Source organism: Heloderma suspectum, chromosome 5, assembly GCF_057233095.1.
Source record: "Heloderma suspectum isolate Gila_16-S chromosome 5, 16-S_ref, whole genome shotgun sequence".
NCBI classification, from domain to species: Eukaryota; Metazoa; Chordata; class Lepidosauria; order Squamata; family Helodermatidae; genus Heloderma; species Heloderma suspectum.
The window spans coordinates 17,566,719-17,588,978 of NC_139462.1; the positions used below are offsets into that span (position 1 = coordinate 17,566,719).

The 22,260-nt window shown below is 47.8% G+C and overlaps 1 protein-coding gene across 1 annotated transcript in view; it reads left to right on the top strand.

Moving 5' to 3' along the window:
• The window catches only part of FRAS1 (Fraser extracellular matrix complex subunit 1), a 381,912-nt gene that overhangs the window by 230,062 nt on the left and 129,590 nt on the right, over nt 1–22,260 (top strand). Inside the window, exons 20-23 of the mRNA XM_084855428.1 lie at nt 2,601–2,753; nt 8,272–8,418; nt 18,057–18,203; nt 21,354–21,494. Of these exons, the coding sequence (XP_084711554.1) occupies nt 2,601–2,753; nt 8,272–8,418; nt 18,057–18,203; nt 21,354–21,494 (588 nt within the window). The remainder of the gene's footprint in view (nt 1–2,600; nt 2,754–8,271; nt 8,419–18,056; nt 18,204–21,353; nt 21,495–22,260) is intronic.

Here is a 22,260-nt window from a genome sequence, read left to right on the forward strand (position 1 = left end):
GCTGCTGAATAAAAGTGCGGTGTGTGTCTGAGTCTGCCTCTTCCTGCTGTGAGCTCCGTCCTAATCCAACAGTGAGACTTGGGTGGGCTGGAGGAGAGCGTTCCTGGTGCTCACTGGGAAACACAGGAGATGTGGTGGCGCTAGGAGCTAGGGCCTGTGCAGAAACGGCCCAAGAGATTCTGGCGCCTGAGGCAGAAATCCCAAATGGCACTCACTCATCCCTGGCCCCCCAGTGATAACAATAGAAGATGGAGGGAATACTGGCCATCGAAGTGTGGCATAAGTGGTTTCGACTGACATTCACGCTGTTCCGAGGCATTTGCTTTCAGGGCAAGCAAATGTGTGTTGATACCACTTCCTCCAAGCGTAGAATGTCTCTCTGTCTGAAGCCCACCTCTGTGAAGGCTCCTCTTCCCTCAACTGTCATCACCAGCAGCCATTCCGAAAGGCTGCACTGAGGGATATGTGAAGGGGAAGCAGGGCCATTTCATCAGCCCTGCTGAAAGATTTCGTTCTCCCCCTCTTTATCCCCCATTCCCTTTTCCTTGTGTCTTTTCAGATTTTAAGCCTGTTTACTGATTATGTGTAATTTTTTATTTTAAAAAATTCTTGGCCTCCTTTCAGGGCAGAAGCCCTCCCTACACTCAGGGCAGAGTGTAAGCTGCTCTGGGCACCTTTTTGGTAGGTACCCAACTGGTGGAACGCCTTTCCTAAAAAGCTCCATGATCTCTTCCCTATCTTGGCACCCAGAAGAACACCATTTAGATGGCATTTCCAGCTACTTTGTTGATTTAGTATTCAGATAGTAGGTTCCTAGGTGCTTTTGTGTTTTGTTTTATCACTGCTTTTGCATTTGATTTTCATGCTGTTTTAATGATTTTATTTTCTCCCCTTTTAAGCATATGGTGATTTGTGTTTTGGTTAGGGATGGGCAAACAAGTGTTATTTCAGGTCGCTAGGATTATCCAAACATTGTCTTGCCACTTGTCTTGTGCCCAGTTAGCATTTGTGATCACTGCTCACTGTGCACAAACACAAATCTTGCACAAATCGAGCAGCAATCCAATAGGAGATTTGCACACGTTTCCCCAATTTGCACAAATTTCCTCCATAGACTAAAGCAGGATGATTCAGTCCATGGAGGAAATTTGTGCAAATCGTGGGAATTGGGAATGAGACGAACACAAGCGCACATCCAACAGTTTATTAATATTTTTGGCAGACGCATGCTCACACTGTCATTCGGAACTTTGAATTGGGCCATGCTTGTGTGTTTTGCAAAAATGACATTCCCATACATCCTAATTTTGGTTATTACTTCCGTGTTGGTTTGTCTAATGCCCTTTGGATGATTTTTGGAAAAGTGACTCATATAACCTTCATATAACAAGTAAACTAAATATGACAAATTAACTACATATTTTACAATTTGCTGCCCTTTAATGGTACTTCCTAATCATATGAAAATACCTTATATTGAGTCAGACCATTGGTGCAACCAGCAGCACCTCTTCAACGGCTTAAGAGATGCAAGTCAATTGCTTGGGACTTCAGCAAGTACAGGGCCTAGGTCTCCATGAGCCCAGCAGAACACAGGATTTGATCCAGAGCCCCCAACAGGGACGGAGAAATCTGTCTGTCTGGGTTCTTCTGAGATTCTTATTTTTCCAGTCTTAAGTTCAGTTCATTCTAAACTTTGAGAGTTTTTTTTTAAAAAACTCTGCATAAAAGTTTGTATGGATTTTTGTATGCATTTCTCCTAGTAAGTGCATTTTGATATACAATTTTGCCTAATATATTTAAATGTTATTTCCACAAATATATGCATTTGTGTGCACTTTTCCTAATATATGCATTGTTTCGCACTATTTTTGATTGGAGAACTCCAATCAAAAATTTGGAAAATTTCATTGGAAAATTTGGAATTTTGAAGGATCACAAGGATCACTGAGTTTCAGTTCACCTTTATTTCCACAAGTGTAAAATTAGGAAAGTTCTCATTAAAATTTGAACCAAAGGAGTTTTATCCCTCATCCTTAGTCCCCAGTGGCACATTCCAGGTGAAAGCACCAGGCATAACTTTGCCAGCGATATCACCTTGTGTAATATTGGGGCCACCCCAGGGCATATGCCATGTTTTTGGGAAATGCTTTGCAAGCGAGAGAGTGGTTCTGGCAAGGAGAAATATGGATAGGGCTATCCAAAAGGTGACTTCCAAACCATCCCCTCAAGCTGAAAATTTTCTGTGCTTGTTTGGAAAGGAGATAGGGAAGGATCAGAACCACTGAAGCAAGGCACAGGCTTTTGGAAGAACACCTCAGTGCTTAAGAATAAAAGCAGGAGGAGCACATGGGAAGCAGGGAAGAAAAGCCACACTGAGTCTGGTAATTGCTGACAAACGCCGTCTTAAGAGCCAGGTGAAATGCTGCTTTTACACTGAAGAGGAAATCTGCCAGTGAAAATGCCTGTTCACACAAGAGACCTTTTGGTTTACAGGCCTAACTACTCTTCGGCGTGTGGTTGTACAGAATGATCTAATAGGTGAATGAGTCTGTCATGGATATAGCTTCTATGCCAACTTTTGCCTTTTCTTTCCACAGATTGTCACCCTCAGTGTGCGCAGTGTGTAGCAGATCTCCAGGACACCGGGAGCATCTGCTTGAAGTGCCAAAATCCCCATCACTTCCTCCTGAGGGGTCACTGTGTGCCCAACTGTCCTGCAGGATACTACAAGCACGGCGGAGCATGTCAAAGTGAGTAATGTGTGAAAAATAGGGGAAGTAATAGACAACCCTGCATGTGCCTACTAATTTCACATTAGATAAATAATGCTTCTAATGTGCACATGCGCTCACAGACGTTCTAATGACAGGATTATTCAGAAGACCTTAAGAACAGCCTTGGTGGATCAGATCCGGGGTCTAGCTAGTCCAGCATCCTGTTTCCCACAGATGCCTATGGGAAGCCTGGTCACCATCACAGGACTGTTGTGAGGATAAAATTGGGAAGAACCACATATGCTGACCTGGCTGAGGAAGGCTGGGGTAAAACTGTAACAAGAAACAACCTATTTAACCAAAACTAATTAAATTGGGTACTGTTTCTGGATTTTATTTATATATTTATTTATTCATTTCATTTCTATACCACCCAATAGCCGAAGCTCTCTGGGCGGTTCACGAAAAACTAATTTGGGACTAATTGGGTGGTTGCCTGAATTATTATTATTGTTATTGGAGGCACAGTTGTGCCTCCAAAAGATAAGGCAATTAGTCAAAAAAGAGTTCTGGAAACTTCTGCCTGGCAGACCGCCAGTCCCTGCAGGACCAGGCCCCCAGGTACCGAGCCAGCTGTGCTGCTCCATCTGCCCTCCCTCGAGGGGCTGCATAAGCTGGCTGGCTGAGGTGGCCTGGGAGAGCCCGGGCCTGCAGGAGAGGCTGCCACCATCACCATCGGGGAAGAGGCGGGCCTGCTGCCGCTGTCGGGCCTGCTGCTGCTGCCGCCGCCACTGCTACCACCACCAGGCCTTCCCTGGAGACTTCTGCTTGGAAGACCGCCAGTCCCTGCAGGACCAGGCCCCCAGGTACTGAGCCAGCTGTGCTGCTCCACCTGCCCTCCCTCGAGGGGCTACATAAGCTGGCTGGCTGAGGTGGCCTGGGAGAGCCTGGGCCTGCAGGAGAGGCCACCACCATCACCATCGGGGAAGAGGTGGGCCTGCTGCCGCTGCCGGGCCTGCTGCCGCTGCCGGGCCTGCTGCCGCTGCCGGGCCTGCTGCCGCTGCCGCCGCCGCTGCTACCACCACCAGGCCTTCCCTGGAGACTTCTGCTTGGCAGACTGCCAGTCCCTGCAGGACCAGGCCCCCAGGTACCGAGCCAGCTGTGCTGCTCCACCTGCCCTCCCTCGAGGGGCTACATAAGCTGGCTGGCTGAGGTGGCCTGGGAGAGCCAGGGCCTGCAGGAGAGGCCACCACCACCACTGGGGAAGAGGCGGGCCTGCTGCTGCTGGGCCTGCTGCCGCCGCCGCTGCTGCCACCACCGCCACCAGGCCTTCCCTGGAGACTTCTGCCTGGCAGACCGCCAGTCCCTGCAGGACCAGGCCCCCAGGTACCGAGCCAGCTGTGCTGCTCCACCTGCCCTCCCTGGAGGGGCTACATAAGCTGGCTGGCTGAGGTGGCCTGGGAGAGCCAGGGCCTGCAGGAGAGGCCACCACCATCACTGGGGAAGAGGCGCGCCTGCTGCTGCTGGGCCTGCGGCGGCGGCAGCAGCTGCTGCTGCTGCTGCCGCCGCCGCCGCCGCCACCATCACCACCACCACCACCTGGCCTTCCCTGTGGACTCCGGCCTGGCATTATTTTTAAGGGGATTTTTAATTGTGTGTGTGTGTGTGTTTTATTTTTCTTGAGGGATTTTGTTGTGGTTTTAGGGGTTGGTAGCCTGCCTGATAGGCGGGAGCAAGGGGGAATGTGTCCACCTGATGGAGGCAGTGGGGAGAGTGTTGGGGGCCAGAAGATACTGAGGCTGGGCGGCAGGCACTGGCGGAACGCTAGGGGCAGGCCATGCCAGCTAAGGGGAACAAGGGAGAGATGTGTAGTATCTGTCCCCTGCTCCGGGCCTGTCCAGAGCCAAAGGATGGCTGGGGGAGGCGTGACCCCATCTTCTGGCCTTCGTTTGCTGTTCTGCAATGCCAGGTCTGTTACCCAGAAAACCTCCCTCATCCATGACATGATCCTGGATGAGGGTGCAGACCTGGCATGTATTACGGAGACCTGGCTGGCCGAGGCTGCTGCTCCAACCCTTGCAGCCATGTGTCCAGCTGGATTTTCGTATGCACAGCAGACGAGGGCTGGGGATCGGGGAGGGGGAGTAGCTGTTACCTACCGAGAGTCCTTGGTCTTCACCAGACCCCCTCTCCGGGAGACCAAGGTTGCTGAGTGCATGTACTGGAGGTTGGGCCCGAAGGGCAGTCTGGGGATTCTGCTCGCGTACCGTCCACCCCGCTGCACGACTGACTCCCTGGCCGAGGTGCTTGAGGTGGTCTCTGATGTGCGTGTGCAGTCCCCTAACTTACTGGTGTTGGGGGACTTCAACGTACATTCGGAGGCCATCCTCACAGGAGCACCTCGGGATTTCATGGAGACCATGGCCTCCTGGGAGCTGCACCATATTCTAACTGGGCCCACCCATGTAGCCGATCATGCACTAGACCTTGTGTTTGTTTCTGGAGAAGCGGGGAGTGATCAGGAAGTCGGGGGTATATCCATCACCCCCTTGTCATGGTCAGATCACTGTCTGGTGACGTTGGACTTCTCGGTTCCACAACCCCTCCGCAGGGGTGGAGGACCCATTAAAATGGTCCGCCCCAGGCATCTTATGGATCCAAATGGATTCCTGAACGCGCTTGGGATTCTCTGGGGCATGCCAAAGGCCACTCGGTCGAGACCCTGGTGGGTGGCTGGAATGCCGCAATCACTGGGGCATTAGATCAGGTGGCTCTGAAACACCCTCTCCCCCTGAACAGGGCTCAGACTGCACCATGGTTCAATCCGCGGTTACGAGCTCTGAAACAGGAGGTGAGACGGCTAGAGCGCCGGTGGCGGAAGTCTCGCTCCAAAGACGATCAGACACGGGCTAGAGCTGTATCTTCAGCCTATCACGTGGCGGTGAAGGCAGCAAAAAAGGAATATTATACTGCCTCCATCGTGTCTGCAGAGTGCTGTCCCAGGAGGCTGTTCCAAGTGGTCCGGAGCCTGGTCGGTCCTGTGGCTCCGGAACCACTGGAGCATTCTAAGGCCTCCTGTGAGGCCTTGGCAAGGCACTTTGCAGATAAAATTGATCAGATTAGGTGTGTTACTCTGCACACTGTGAATACAGTTAGTGAGCAAGAGGTGGCCTGTGGCAAACCGGTTTTGTGGGATCGGTTCCAGCTTCTTCCTCCTGATGAAGTGGACAAGGTGCTTTCATCGGTATGGCCGACCACCTGCTTACTTGATCCTTGCCCATCTTGGCTCATTATGAGCTGCAGAGAGAGACTGGGTGAGGGGATCAAGGCGGTAGTGAACGCCTCCCTTGAGGAGGGAGTGATGCCATCAGCCCTCAAGGAGGCAGTGATAAGACCGCTCTTAAAGAAGCCCTCCTTGGATCCTCAAGTTTTGAACAACTTTCGCCCAGTCTCAAATCTGCCATTTTGGGGCAAGGTGATTGAGCGGGTGGTGGCGGTGCAGTTGAAGGCACACTTGGAAGAAACTGATTATCTAGACCCATTTCAGTCAGGCTTCAGGCCTGGGCATGGGACAGAAACGGCCTTGGTCGCCTAGGTAGAAGATATGAGGAGGGCTCTGGATAGGGGTGAATGCTCCTTCCTTGTTCTCCTCGACCTCTCAGCGGCTTTCGATACCGTTGACCACGGTATCCTCCTGGACCGCCTGGAGGGGTTGGACATTGGGGACACGGTATTGCGGTGGTTCCAGTCCTTCCTCTCCGGCAGGTACCAGAGGGTAGCACTGGGAGAGGAGGTTTCGGACCCGTGGCCACTTACTTGTGGGGTGCCACAGGGTTCTATCCTCTCCCCGATGCTATTTAACATCTATGTGAAGCTGCTGGGGGCTATCATCAGGAGGTTTGGGGTGCAGTGTCATCAATATGCGGATGACACACAGCTCTACCTCTCGTTTAAATCTTCACCAAGGTTGGCCGTAGAATCCCTGTCCAAATGTCTGGAGACGGTGAGTGGCTGGATGGGGAGGAATAAGCTGAAGCTGAACCCTGACAAGACCGAGGTACTTTTGGTGGGAGACAAGAGGAGGCTGGGGGATGTTGACCTGGTGTTGAATGGGGTACAGCTACTCTTGAAAGACCAGGTCCGCAGCCTGGGGGTCATTTTGGACTCCCAGCTGTCCATGGAGGCTCAGGTGTCAGCTGTGAGCCGGACAGCGCTGTATCAACTCCATCTGATACGGCGGTTGTGCCCCTTCCTTCCCGACCATCTGCTCCCATCGGTAGTACATGCCCTGGTCTCCTCTCGTTTAGACTACTGTAATGCGCTCTACGTGGGGTTACCCTTGAAGACGGTTCGGAAACTGCAGCTGGTACAGAACGCGGCGGCTCGCCTGATTAAAGACAGCCGCCGGCAAGATCACATCACTCCAGTGCTGAAGGAGTTGCACTGGTTACCAGTTGTTTTCCGGGCCAAATTCAAGGTGTTGGTTTTGACCTTTAAAACCCTATATGGTTCCAGCCCAGCCTATCTTAAGGAGCGCCTCCAGCAGCACCAGACAGGCCGCTTAACAAGATCAGCCTCGGATGGCCTTCTCTCTGTCCCATCAGCCAGGACAGCTAGACTGGTGGGGACGAGGGAGAGGGCCTTTTCTGTGGTGGCCCCCACTCTGTGAAACTCCCTCCCTAGGGAACTCCGTCATGCCCCCTCTTTAATGAGCTTCCGTCATGCATTAAAAACACTGTTGTTCAGGCAGGCGTTTGGGGTGGGTTAGGGTATTTTAGAAAATGTTTTTATTGTAGAATTTTATTGTTTTAAACTGTTTTTATTGTGTGTTGTACATCGCCCAGAGTGGCTGGGTGACCAGCCAGATGGGCGATTAATAAATTTAATAATAATAATAATAATAATAATAATAACAACAACAACAACCTTAATAGAATCGAAAGGGTTTCACCAATTGTCCTACAAATCACATGTGCCAGACAGAAATGTCTATTTTACATAACCTGAAAATTTCGGAAAGATTGGTTAAAGACTGAGGGAGAAAGGGCAGTTAACAGAAAAATTATTATTTAGGACAACTGTATAGCCTGCCTTGCCTCTAAAGAAGTCAGAACAGTAATACACAGAGTTGTCCTCATTTGATCTGTATAAGGATCCTGTGTGGGCAATTAGGCTGAGAGAGCATGACTGACCCAAAATCATCCAGTGAACTTCATGGCTGAGTCAGGATTTGAACTCGGGCCTCTCCCAGGCCAAGTCAAACATGCTACAACATCAGAAACTCTGCCAGGTTGCCTGGCTTTTGCGCAGGGTTTTTTCTCCTCAGCTTAGTTACTGGCTGGCAGTAAGAGCTTTAAGCTATGATATGCTGGCGTGTTTTGAATTTTTGCCCCTGCCCCTTTTGCCCCAGCCACCACTGGAATGTGGCCCCCGAGAGCTTCTCCAAAATGGAATTTGGCCCTCAGGCTGAAAAGGCTTTGACACCCCTGCTCTAGTGGCTTTTGTGGAGAGGCTCCTTCACAACTCTCTCTTTCCATTCTGTCTTTCCCTCCAGAATGTCACCCTTCATGTAAGGCCTGTGGTGGAGGAGGCCCTTTCTCCTGCACTGCCTGTGACTCCAGCCTTGTCCTTTCTCACACCGGCACCTGCACCTCGACTTGTTTCCTCGGGTTCTACAAGGATGAGAACCTGCATTGCAAACGTAGGTATTTCCTTGGTGTGCAGCTGATTGTGAGCTTCTTATTTACCCAGTTGCATTCAGTGTAATCATTTTATCAAAGGGCTGGGCTGGGTGAAAGGGAGACTGGGATCTCTTGGTAGGATTTGCAGCACAAGGCTCCTATCTTTTCAGTTGTTCAACAATAGCAGCAGCAGAGGCTGCTGCCCTCACTCTCCAAAATTAGGCAGTTAAAGTAGCTGAGCTGTGGTAATTCAAATTTTGAGTTCTACTTGTAGAACCGGGTGGGGGATCTCAGGCCTGCAGGCCAAATCTGTTCCTCCTGGAGTCCCAATCTGGCCCTCTGTGATTCCTAGAAGACCATGCCCCCTTTTCCCCAACCACTGATCCTTGAGTAGTTTCCCAGCTTTTGTGCCATTTTTTCCCATTCTAAAAGGCTGAAATCCATCTCCTGAGTGAGAGCTTTAACCTACAATATGCTGGTATGTTTGTCCTCACCCCCACCCACCACTGGAATGTGGCTCCTGAGAGCTTCTACCTATCTAAGATTCTTTCTAGTTGAAATTGGATTCGGAACTTGGGCTGACAGGTTCCCCTCCCCTGTAGTAGATGCACCTCATCCCAATGTATGTGGCTCATTGAACATTGCAGGTAACTGACTTACCTCCTGGCTCAACAGTTTGAACTTGACTCCACCTGCAAGGGATATCAGAGGAATCCCTCGGAGGGGAGAGTTCGCTGAGCTTTCATCAGCTGCCCCCCCCCGAACTTCGGCCTGCTTACCCGCAAGCTGGCCTGACTCAATGCATTCGGGGGGTTTTCTCCCTCCCACTTAAATCGACATTCACGCAAATTGCGGCTGCACAAATTTCAGCCTTAATTTGTGCAAATTACGGCCATAATATGCTTAATTTGCACAAATTACACCTGCAATTTGCACAAATTAAGCATATTATGGGTGCAATTTGCACAAATTAAGCAAATTATGGCTGAAATTTGTGCAAATTACACAGATTGCAAGCACAATTTGTGTTAATGTTGATTTAAGCAGTGGGGGCGGGGAGAAACCCCCAAGAAGAGTTCCCAGTTTTCGGGGAATAGCCCACAGCTCAGCTGGCAAATGACTAAAAAGGGCCAGATTTCCCCGTGATGGCCGTCCCTACCACCTACAACATCCACACACACACAGCCATGATTTTGTACCAGGTTCCACTGGGTGGCTTTCACAGGGGTTCTAAGGATTTCTGATGTTTTGAAGCTTTAAGGTCTGCCTTGTCTGAGAGTTTTGCATACTAGGCTATTTTCATTGCCCCCCCCCCCCCCGCACCATGCTGTGATTTTATATTGTGACTGTGTTTGCTTGTTTGGTGTGGGTTTTTTTTTTAATGTTTGCCACCCAGGGGACCCTGGTTAAAGGGTAACGTTGAAGTCCTGTACACAAATAAAATAAATGGATGGACCTTGCTGTGAACCAGCAAGATAGTGAACTCAGTATGGGAAGTCAGTCACTTACAATTGCGCAGCCCTGTGCTGGTCTCTGTCAGCTGCACATGGACTGGAAACCCCCTGTAATTTACACTTGTTGGAATTTGGAAGGGCTGAAAAAAGGCATCTGATCTGCTAAATTGGAGCAGTCTGGCTGTGCCCATATCTACTTTGGGGGCCGCTCATTCCTTGAAGGAGGTCAAGGACAGTGCATGCTCCTTACACACTTAAGGGTATAGGAAGCTGCCTTAAAGCATTGATTCTAGTAAAAAATGAAGTGGATTTTGCAAGCCTGAAGTCTGCCCACTCCTGGTCTATCGTTAAAATGTAAGCCCGTGTTTTTCAGTAAAATTCTGGGAGAGGCCATCCCACTGGTGTCTTTGGAGCTGCCACCGGTCCCATTTGCATACAGATAGCAGATGGCACAAGTTTCCCCATAAGACCTTTATGATACTGAGGACAGTGGAGACTGGTGGCTCTGATTTTAGTAGGGCTGTGAATCCACTCTGGGTTTCAGTCAGAACCAGCCGGAACTCTAAAGGAGCTGTCCAAGATGCTGAACTCTATCCCCAGAATCGATTCAACACCTTGGGTAGCTCCTTTAGAGTTCTGGCTGGTTCTGACTGAAACCCAGAATTGATACATAGCCCCACCGAAATAGAGCCACCAGCTGCCACTGACCTGGCAGTGGAGTGAAGAGGGAAAGGCAGGGCCACAGGGAGACGCAGCAGAGTGGCTCAGCAGGCATGATGCAGCCCATGGGCCATGTAGTCCCAGTGGAATGTATTTTACTGTGTGGACCCAGCCCCTGCACTGGGCACAGTGGGATCAAGATAGGTACAGCCTGATCAGTTGAGATTGGGCTTCCCAGGGAAGGGGAGGGAGAAAAATGCAAATAAAATAAAAGTTTGAGCATTAGCTTCATAGGGGTCAAATAATCCTTAATCCAAGATGTTTGGTATTTAATGCCATTGTAGAGTAGGCTGGAAAATATATGATTTTAAGAGACTTCACAAAAACAGGCTTGTGTTAAAAACAAACACTTATTCAAGCCATGCTAATAAAAAATACACTGCAACAGCAGCTCTGCCTTAAGTAGCACACGCTGTAAATTTTATTTTGCCTTTTCCCTATCATTTTGAATAATGTGTCATTGGTATATTTTGAAGTTTGCAAATGTGCCTCATCATACATCTAATTATTAGCTATTTCTTCGCTCCGTTAATCCACATATCTTTTTAGAGGCATCGCAAATGTTAATTAATTAAGCCTCATGACACCCCCCTGGAACTGATAACATGAGTCAGACGCTGTAGCATAGAAAATTAAGGATATAAGAGTCTTCAGATGGTGGATTGCGGGGAGGGCAGCATCTTGATTGATAAAATGTTGTTTACCCTGGAAGGGCCCCTTCATGGATCACTGCCTTGTTACGGTAAAGGGGCTTGCATAACTCAGTGAAGCCATAAGCTATGCCATGCAGGGCCACCCAAGACGGACAGGTCATGGCAGAGAGTTCTGACAAAATGTGGTCCACTGGAGAAGGAAATGGCAACCCACTCCAGTATTCTTGCCAAGAAAACCCCATGGAACATATCACAAGGCTAAAAGAGATGACACCGGAAGATGAGCCCCTCAGGTCGGAAGGTGTCCAATATACTACTGGGGAAGAGCAGAGGGTATTTCCAAGTAGCACCAGAAAGAGTGAAGCGGCTGGGCCAAAGCCGAAAGGACACTCAGCTGTGGGTGTGTCTGGTGGTGAAAAGAAAATCCGATGCTGTAGAGAACAATATTGTTTAGGAGCCTGGAATGTCAGATCAATGAATCAAGGTAAGCTGGAGGTGGTCAAACAGGAGATGGCAAGACTGAACATCGACATCTTGGGAATCAGTGAACTAAAATGGACAGGCATGGGCGAATTTAAGTCAGGTGACCATCATATCTACTACTGTGGGCAAGAATCCCTTAGAAGAAATGGAGTAGCACTCATAGTCAACAAAAGGGTGGGAAAAGCAGTACTGGGGTACAATCTCAAAAATGATAGAATGATCTCAGTACGAATCCAAGGCAAACCATTCAACATCACAGTAATTCAAGTCTATGCCCCAACCACTGAGGCCGAAGAAGCTGAAATTGATCGGTTCTATGAAGACCTACAACACCTTTTAGAACTAACACCAAAAAAAGATGTCCTCTTCATCATAGGGGATTGGAATGCTAAGGTAGAAAGTCAACAAATAACGGGGATAACAGGCATGCATGGCCTTGGTGTACAAAATGAAGCAGGACAAAGGCTAATCGAGTTTTGCCAAGAGAACACGCTGATCATAGCAAACAATCTTTTCCAACAGCACAAGAGGCGACTCTACACATGGATATCACCAGATGGTCAATATCAAAATCAGATTGATTATGTACTTTGCAGCCAAAGATGGAGAAGCTCTATACAGTCAGTAAAAACAAGACCTGGAGCTGACTGTGGCTCAGATCATGAGCTGCTTCTTGCAAAATTTTGGCTTAAATTGAAGAACGTAGGGAAAACCATTAAACCATTCAGGTATGACCTAAATCATATCCCTTATGAATATACAGTGGAGTTGACGAATAGATTTCAGGGATTAGACCTGATAGACAGAGTGCCTGAGGAACTATGGACGGAGGTCCGTAACATTGTTCAGGAGGCAGCAACTCAATCCATCCCAAAGAAAAAGAAATGCAAGAAAGCCAAGTGGCTGTCTGATGGGGCTTTACAAGTAGCTGAGGAAAGAAGGGAAGTGAAAAGCAAGGGAGAAAGGGGAAGATATATCCAACTGAATGCAGAGTTCCAGAGAATAGCAAGGAGAGACAAGAAGGCCTTCTTAAATGAACAATGCAAAGAAATCGAGGAAAACAACAGAATGGGAAAGACTAGAGATCTTTTCAAGAAAACTGGAGATCTCAAGGGAAAGTTTTGTGCAAAGACGGGCATGATAAAGGACAAAGAAGGCAGGGACCTAACAGAAGCAGATGAGATTAAGAAGAGGTGGCAAGAATACGCAGAAGAACTATACAGGAAAGATCTGAATGTCCCTGATAGCCAGGATAGTGAGGTCACTGAACTTGAGCCAGACATCCTAGAGAGTGAAGTCAAGTGGGCCTTAGGAAGCATTACTAACAACAAAGCTACTGGAGATGACAGTATTCCAGCTGAGCTATTTAAAATCCTATAAGATTATGCTGTTAAAGTGCTGCACTCAATATGCCAACAAATTTGGAACACTCAACAGTGGCCACAAGACTGGAAAAGGTCAGTTTACATTCCAGTTCCACAGACGGGCAACACCAAAGAGTGTTCAAACTACCGTACAATTGCGCTCATTTCACATGCCAGCAAGGTGATGCTCAAAATCCTACAAGCTAGGCTTCAGCTGTATGCGAACCGAGAACTACCAGAAGTACAAGCTGGGTTTCGAAGAGGTAGAGGAACTAGAGATCAAATCGCCAACTTTCGCTGGATCATGGAGAAAGCAAGAGAATTCCAGAAAAACGTCTGTTTCTGCTTCATTGACTATGCTAAAGCCTTTGATTGTGTGGATCACAACCAACTGTGGCAAATTCTGAAAGAGATGGGAGTACCAGACCACCTTACCTGTCTCCTGAGAAACCTGTACGAGGGTCAAGAAGCAACAGTAAGAACCGGACATGGGACAACCGATTGGTTCAAAATTGGGAAAGGTGTACGACAAGGCTGCATATTGTCACCCTGCTTATTTAACTTATATGCAGAGTACATCATGAAAAACGCCAGGTTGGATGAATCACAGGTCGGAATTAAGATTGCCAGGAGAATTATCAACAACCTCAGATATGCAGATGATACCATCCTAATGGCAGAAAGCGACGAGGATCGAAAGAGCCTCTTGTTGAGGGTGGAAGAGGAGAGTGCAAAAGCTGGTTTGAAACTCAACATTAAAAAAGCGAAGATCATGGCATCTGGCCCCATCACTCCCTGGCATATGGAAGGGGAAGAAATGGAAGCAGTGACAGATTTTATTTTCTTGGGCTCCAAGATCACCGCAGACGGTGACTGTAGCCATGAAATTAAAAGCGGCTTGCTCCTTGGGAGGAAAGCTATGGCAAACCTAGACAGCATAGTAAGAAGCAGAGACATCACCTTGCTGACAAAGGTTCGTATAATCAAAGCTATGGTTTTCCCAGTAGCAATGTATGGCTGTGAGAGCTGGACTATAAGGAAGGATGAGCGCTGAAGAATTGATGCTTTCGAACTGTGGTGCTGGAGAAGTCCCCTGGACTGCAAGGAGGTCAAATCAGTCCATCCTAAAGGAAATCAACCCTGATTGCTCATTGGAAGGACAGATACTGAAGCTGAAGCTGAAATATTTTGGCCACCTAATGTGAAGAGAAAACTCTCTGGAAAAGACCCTGATGCTGGGAAAGACTGAAGGCAAAAGGAGAAGGGGATGGCAGAGGATGAGATGGCTAGATAGCATCACTGATGCAATGAATATGGACTTGAGCACGCTCCGGGAGAGAGCGCAGGACAAGAAGGCCTGGCGTGCTATGGTCCGTGGGGTCATGAAGGGTCGGACACGACTGAACGACTGAACAACAACACCCTGGAAGGGGGAAAGGGCTCAGTTTTTGGAGTGTCATGACATGAACACCCTGAGGCCACATTAACTCAAATAGTTTAGTCCTTAACTCCTGTTTTCTCCACACTGGGAAACTGTTCAAACTTTTAGCAGGGGAGCTGCAACAGAAGTTCTGAACTCTATTTGACTTTATACAAACAGACAAGACGGTTGGTTTTTCTCCTTTTCCTCACTCAAGTCTTCGAGAAGAGTGGGTTCACATGGTTGCAGAGAAACAAATCTAGGGCTTTGTTTGTCAGTTGCCATTATCCAGCAATAGGAAGGGCTGTAGCTCAGTGGTAGAGCACCTGCTTGGCATGCAGAAGGTCACAGGTTCGATCCCCAGCATCTCCAGGGAGGGCAAGGAAAGAACCCTGCCTGAAACCCTGGAGAGCTGCTGCTGCCAGTCAGTGTCAACAATTCTGGGCAAGATGGACCCAGGGTCTGACTTAGTCTAAGGCAGCTTCCTATGTTCCTATGAACAGAAAGCTTTAGTTAAAAAATAGGAGTTTGGGGTTTGTTTTTTAAGTGGAGGGGAGATAAATATTGCTAATTTATGCAATCCTATGTATGCCTACTGAGAAGTCCCATTATGTTTAATTAGGCTTACCCTCAAGAAAGTGTGCATAGGATTCCAGCACAAGTTACTTTTGCAGGGAGGTTTGCACCTTGATGTTCCGCATGTTTACTCAGAAATAAGTCCTGAGTTGTGAGCATGGTACTGCACAGTGGCCAACCAGATGCCCATAGGAAACCTACAAGCAGGACATGAGTGCAATAGCACCTTCCCACCCATGTTCCCCTGTTGCTTACATTGGTGAAATGTAAATAAATTCTAGTAATTCTAAATTAGAATGCATGTATATCCTTCAGAAACTTTGCAGGTTTCTTGCCTGGGGGACACCTCTAATGACCTGTGCATTTTCATACAAATTTACCCAAAAACTATTGGGGAAGGTGTGAATGGAAGGGAAAGCAAATCACTCCCTCCCCCAAACTGGAGAACTCCACTTCCACATGAACCGCTGCACCTATCCTTCTGAAACGTTGCTGGTTTCTTACTTAGGGACAACTGTAGGCTGTCTGTAATTTTCAAAACAATGGTCCACAAGGAACCTAGGGAGATAAGTATGTCCTCTTTTGGAGACCTCACAACGTCAAGGCCACCCTTGCACAAAACCACTTGTGGCTAGCATTCTGAAATTTGGCAGACAGGATCTCCTCTGATGGGAGAATCCTGAAATTTTTATCCAATTCTTCCAAGGAATTAAAATGTTATTGGCAGTTCCCTTTAAAAGAAAATCAAAATATAAATATAGATATAGATATAAATATATAGATATAGATATATAGAATATCACCTATTTTTCTGACATCTGGCAGGTGTAATCCCCTTCTAGGGGGCTACTATGCCTGAAATTATCATCTAGTTCTGACCAAGAGAAAAAAGTTAGTTTTTTTCTAATTCCCCATGGTAGTCAACAGGAAGCATAAAGACTCATTTTTCCAAACCTTGACTCAGGTTTGCTGCTGAGCTGAAGTGGTCCGACTACAAATTGTCCAGAGCAGAAGTGGGATGTTTTCCAAAATGCTGAATCGGGGTCTGAGTTGAAGTGGGGTGAGGGGTCGTGCACACTTCGTATGTCTGTCTGTCTGTAATCTATACACACACGCAAGCACACTTGCTGTGTACACACTTGCTGGTACACACACACACACACACACACACATATATATATATATATATATATATATATATTAAACCTGCGCTTAGACTCGTATATGCAAATCTATGTTATGGGCCTCTGCCCCGGATCTTTTAAGAACCTAGCAATGCCCCTGCTTGTGGGCAGAGAAATTTGGAAGACAATTTCACTGAATTTCTCCAGTGGGAGGAAAAATTCTCAACAGTTTCTCCCAGGCAGGGCTCCCTGTTGGCAGGGCTTGTAACACAGCTTCTTTCTTTTTTCCTAATGGTTTTGGGGGTTTTCATGCTGCAACAGCATCAACTGTCTTGGCAGGCTGGCCCCCAGTTTGCGTCCACCGCAGTGCAGGTGAGGGCAATGTTGTATCTACTCCAGGGATGAGGCACAGTTAGTGCTCTGCCAAAATCTGTCCTCCAATTTCCTGAATTTTTCTCCCTCCACGAAAGAGGCTTCCATTGTTCTGCCTCATTCAGGATGTTTTATACTTTAATTTGGTGGTGTTTTTGAGCTCACCAAATCACTGCTAGCCTCCCAGGCTGCCTGCACGTCCTGATCTGAAAAAGCCCTATGGGAGGAGTTACTTCATGGTGCCTTAAACTGGGCTTTAATTGAAGTGTAGGAAGCTGAGGTGGCTACAGGCTGCTGGAGAGATAATCGTACAGTGAAAAACAGGACATTTGTGCTCATTCCTCAGCCACCTCCTAAGTAAGGAAAGCCCAAGAAACCCAACCCCAACCCATGAGAATTTCTCCAAAATTTCTTCACCATTGAATTTATTTTTGAAAGCAATTTATCTTCTATCAATTTGAATGAGAATGGTCGAAAAAAATGTGGGAGAAATTTTCAGCACAGCACTATTGTTAACTTTACAGCAGGGGTGCCAAACCCATCTGGGGTCCCCTGTGGGCCACGGCCTTTCCCCCAGCCCTTTTCCCCCAGCCACTAATCATTTGGTGGTATGCCAGCTTTGATGCAGTTTTTCTCATTCTAGAAGGTTGAAATGCCTCTCTTCAGGCTTAGTTATTCGCAGTAAGAGCTTTAAGCTCCAATACACTGGTATTTTGATTTTTTTTGACCCTGCACCTTTTGCCTTCATCCTTGGACACCCTTGCAATGCAACCCCCAAGAGCTTCTCTGAAATGGCCTGAAAGAGGTTCTGCACCCCCCCATACAGAGAGATAGAATTTCCAAAGGGCTTGCCTCGAGTAGTTTCATTTTTAAGGTGCAGCAACTAGGGATGGCCAACGCAGGGAAATCTAGCCCTTTGGGGTTTCACCGGATTTTCCCGGAGCCTCTGGCTTGGCCTGCATTTGCAAGCCAAGCTGGGGGCCTTTTCCCAAAATCCAGGAACTTTTGCGGGTCGTCCCCCCCCCTTTAAAATCAGCATTGACCGAAATTGTGGGTTCAATTTGTGTAATTTACGCTAATTCCGGCCATAATTAGCACAAATTGCAGCCATAAATACGCTCAAGTTGCACAAATTGTGCCTGCAATTTGGGCAAATTAAGCATATTTACGACCGCAATTTGTATAAATACAGATTTTGAGGGGGGAAATACCACCCCAAAATCTGCAAGCTAGCCCAGCTCAATAGAGAACGAGTTGGGCCAGCTTGCAGGTAAGCGAGATGGAGTCCAGGGGATCGAGCTGCTGAAAGCTCGGCAAATTTGATCCCCCAGACAGATTCCTCTGACATCCATAGTAACAGTGGCTGTCTGGGGGTTGCTGGGAGTTGTAGTCCAACACATCTAGAGGGTACTAGGTTGGGGAAGGCTGACATAGTACTTCAGCTCTGCAAATTAACTGCCATCCACCATGATGTCTTTATCTTCTTCTCCAGCTTGCAGCGGCCCATGTCTGAGCTGTGATTCAGGAACCAGTTGTACATCCTGCAAAGACCCATCCAAAGTCTTGCTCTTTGGGGAATGCCAGTATGACAGCTGTGCACCACAGTACTACCTTGATTTCTCCACCAAGACCTGCAAAGGTGAAAGAGACGCATAGACGTTCCCTCATGTTGGATCACAATAACGACAATTAACAGTGTAGTTTAAACCACAATGAATTCTTCCTCAGAGGTCTTCTTCTTCCTCTTTGGCTTTCTTTCCTTCCACACCCCATTTTCCCCCTTTCACTCCACCCTCCCCTTGTTATCTGCTGTCACGAGCTTCAGCTCCCAGTGAAAAAACAGATTATCACAAATCCTTCCCTCGTAAACGATGGTGTGAGTGAGCCATCAAACTCTTCCAAGGGTCAAGATTTGCGGTTTGCTCTGCTAGTAGTTCAGTTAAATGATGAGTGAGCTTAACTTTCTAAAACCTGCCTCCCTGCCTTTAACGTTTCTATAAGATTTTGTATATTCGCTTGAATTTTCTCAGATTTATAAATATTGCAAGACTGAATATACATATTTCAAAAGAGGTTATTAAAGACATATACTTTCTGAGGACCCTGCCTCATCATGTTCTCAGAAAGAAAATTGGACATAATAGTTTGGACAAACCCCTTTCAGACCTTTTATATTACAAATACATCTACATTCAAGATTTCTGTCTGTCATCCTCAAAATGTTTACCATATCGTTAGCTATCTCAAGACAACTGCTTTCCTGGTCTTCTTTTCTAACCATCAATGGGATAGTCCAAGGTTGAAAATAAGGAATAGAGTCCCCTGATTAATAAGGGGCTCTTGACTTGCTTTCTTGTCACCTCAGGATATGAGTATGCAGAAACAAGTGGAATCCTAGAATTCATTGCAAGCTGTCCAACAGTGAAAGCAGGGGAGAAGGAGTTGAGAGTCAAAAAGGGCAACTGATCCTCTCCCCCACCTCTCGAATCCAGCCACCCCTTACCTTTGCAGTCACCCTAAACGAATTCACAGTCCAGCTATCCCAATTCTACCTGATTCCAAACCCAACCTATAATGGAAAATAAATCCTCAGGACTCTGTATTCAGAGGGAGTTTACCAGACTACTTTTCCCTGACGAATATGGTCTGCTGGACACTGTTTTAAGATGATGGGTGCTGAGTTGATGTTTTGTGTGGTTAGGGGCGTGGTTTTCGTGGGCGAAACTCTGTGGGTCTGGCAGTCAGGTTAAGAGAGGCTCTCCATGGCAAAGAATCTGTAGCATTCAGAGCCACTTACCATGGAGGTCTCTACCATAACGCTTTGTTTCAGCACCCCTGAAACATTGAGATGGTGGGGAGATGGTGCATCTCATGCATTGAGATGGTGGGGAGGAAATGTGGTCTTGCAGTATTCCACATGCCAAATGAATTGAAATGTTATGGCTGGGGCTGGAGAGACAAGTGTAATATGCGTTCCCTCTCGCTCCTCTTCCACCAGTATCCCCCCACCTGGCACCCTCCAGACATGCTGAACTACAACTCCCGTCATGCCTGATCATGGTTACTGTAGTCCAACACGTCTGGAGGATGCCAGGTTAGAGATGGCTGTCTTATACTGCTGCTCCCGCTCCACTCAAGCTTCTCTTGTCAGGGAGTCTGAGGACAGCCTTGGCTTCCTTCTGTCCCTCTGCAGCCACATCTGGACTCACTTTGGGATCTGGAAGCTGACGTGTCAGTGAGATATACTGTGCCCTCTGCTCCCTTTTATAACCACCACCCTTCTTGAGCTTGCAGAGGGGGCATGAGCCTGTAGGGTTCCCTCATCTCCATTTTTGTCCCCTTGGGGTCTCTGCAGTAGCTGACTAGGACGACTTCTACCCCTAGAGCTGTAGCACGTCGTCATGTTTCTCCTGGATCTTGTTGGTGCCTGCTGTATCTTGCACCAGCTTTTCCTAGCTCCACAGATCTGCCTCCTCTACCCATGTTCTGTCTCCATGTGTTTTTCCATATGCTTAGAACAGCTTCTTTCTTTCTATAAAGCAGGCTGCCTCCTTCCTTCTCTTTGTCCAGATACCCTTCCCTGAGCATCCCACGCAGTGTTGTAGCCAGGGCTCGCAGGGATGCAGTCCAGACCCTTTTTGATTAGTGCGGACAGCTGACGTTATCTGCCAACCCACTCAGCCTTCCCTGTTCCCTCTGAGTTTAGCTGCAGTCCTCACAGTAGCTGGGCAGGGGAATGAATTTTCTCAGCAACAGTGTACAGTTGTGACCTATCCCCGTCGTAATGCAAAGTATTAGATATTACTCATCTTGAGTGAGGAACTGAGAACCAATCGCACTATAAAAGGTCTGCTTCTGGCAGAGATGAAAACTGCTAGAATTGGTTTGTGGATATAGATCAAAACGATTCCCTGCATTTTTCGCCTCTCGGGGGCGTGGCTGTGGGATTGTCATGATGATCGCCTGCACTTCAAAATTTTCCACTACGCCACAGCTCCCAAGCTTCACCTTACCTGCCAGTCCATGACCATTTGTCTCTCTCCTGTCCTATCTCTGCTGCTCCATCATCAATATCCCATCCCTGACTTAACTCATCTTGTAGACTGCAAACCCTCTAGGCAAGGTGGATGTCACTTGCCTGTCCTGTACAGTTCCTAGTGCCCTATTAGTGCTAAATAAATGCTCCGCATGGTCCTTTCCTGTATCTTGAACAGTTATTACATGTCTCTCCCAGGAGGTATCCGCCGGCTGTCTAGAGCAGCAGGCGAGCCAAGGAATGTCTCTGCCTCCCTGTTATTAACTTTGCGACATTTCTCTTCTGAAATTCATTTTGACTGTGGGGCAATGTCACCTCCATCATCAATTCGGCCTGCTTAATTAGCAGTGCTTGTGGGAAATCCCAGAAGACCCAGTGAGGGGGAGATAAGAGATTTATGGTTTAACTGGGGCAGGACACACCGGCGAGCGATGTGTGCTCGTTCTCAATGTCAGACGAGAACAGCTGTGAGCACCTAGAGGGACCAACCGTTGTGATGGCTCGGCTGGACCATGGAAGAGCAGCCACCCGTGCCCATGTTGAACATAATTGGGAAATGTTAAACCCGAGAGAAGGATCCGAGTTATTCTAAGGAGATCTCCGTAGGCATTTTCTTTCTTTGCCTACATCTGTTCTGCTGTTCTTTCTTTGCCCTTATGTGGCTTTACACTGTGTGATATGTTAAAATGGATGGGTGTCAGGTGGGCAAACAGGCGCTCCATGGGGGATGTTCTCTCTTTTCTGCATTCTCAGAGTGCGACTGGAGCTGCAATGCCTGCAGTGGCCCCCAGAGCACTGATTGCCTGCAGTGCATGGAGGGATACATCCTCCAAGATGGCAGCTGTGTGGAACGTTGCCCCTCAGCTTTTTACAGGGAATCTGACACATGCCAAAGTAAGTCTTTATGCAGGGGGATCATGTGCAATGCTCCATGACTTCTTTTTCAGGGGACACAATCTGCAAAGCATCACTGATGGCTATTGTTATTTCCTGGTGGGGGTGAGCGCTCTTGCTACGTCTCACCTCGGTCCTTCCCTCTTGGCTCATTGGTGGAAACCACATGCTCGGCCGTTTGTGAACTCTCCATTCATGTTTACATGCATAATGTACAAAACAGTTATGTGGTGAATATAGGCACACAACGTAAGGCAGCCTTCCCCAAGGTGGCTCCCTCCAGATGTTTTGGACTACAACTCCCATCAGCCCTAGCCAGCATGGCCAATGGTCAGGAATGCTGGGAGTTGTAATCCAAAACATCTGGAGGGCACAAGACTATGGGAGGCAGATATATACCAAGCCAGTTCAGGTACAGTGCCTAGAATGCTGATTTAAGAAAGTAGTGGCTAACCAGCTACCCATGGGAAACCCACAAGCAGGACATGAGTGCAGCAGCACCCTCCCACCCATGTTCCCCAGTGACTAGTGTACTTAGGCATACTGCCTCTGACACTGGAGGTAGCATATATCCATCAGAACTAGTAGCCATGGGTAGTCTTCTCCTCCATGAATTTCTCTGTCCCCCTTTTAAAGCCATCCAAATTGGTGGCCATCACTACACCTTGTGGTAGTAAATTCTGTGGTTTAACTATATGTTGTGTGAAGAAGTACTTCCTTTTATCTGTCCTGAATCTCCCACCAACCAGATCCATGGGATGACCTG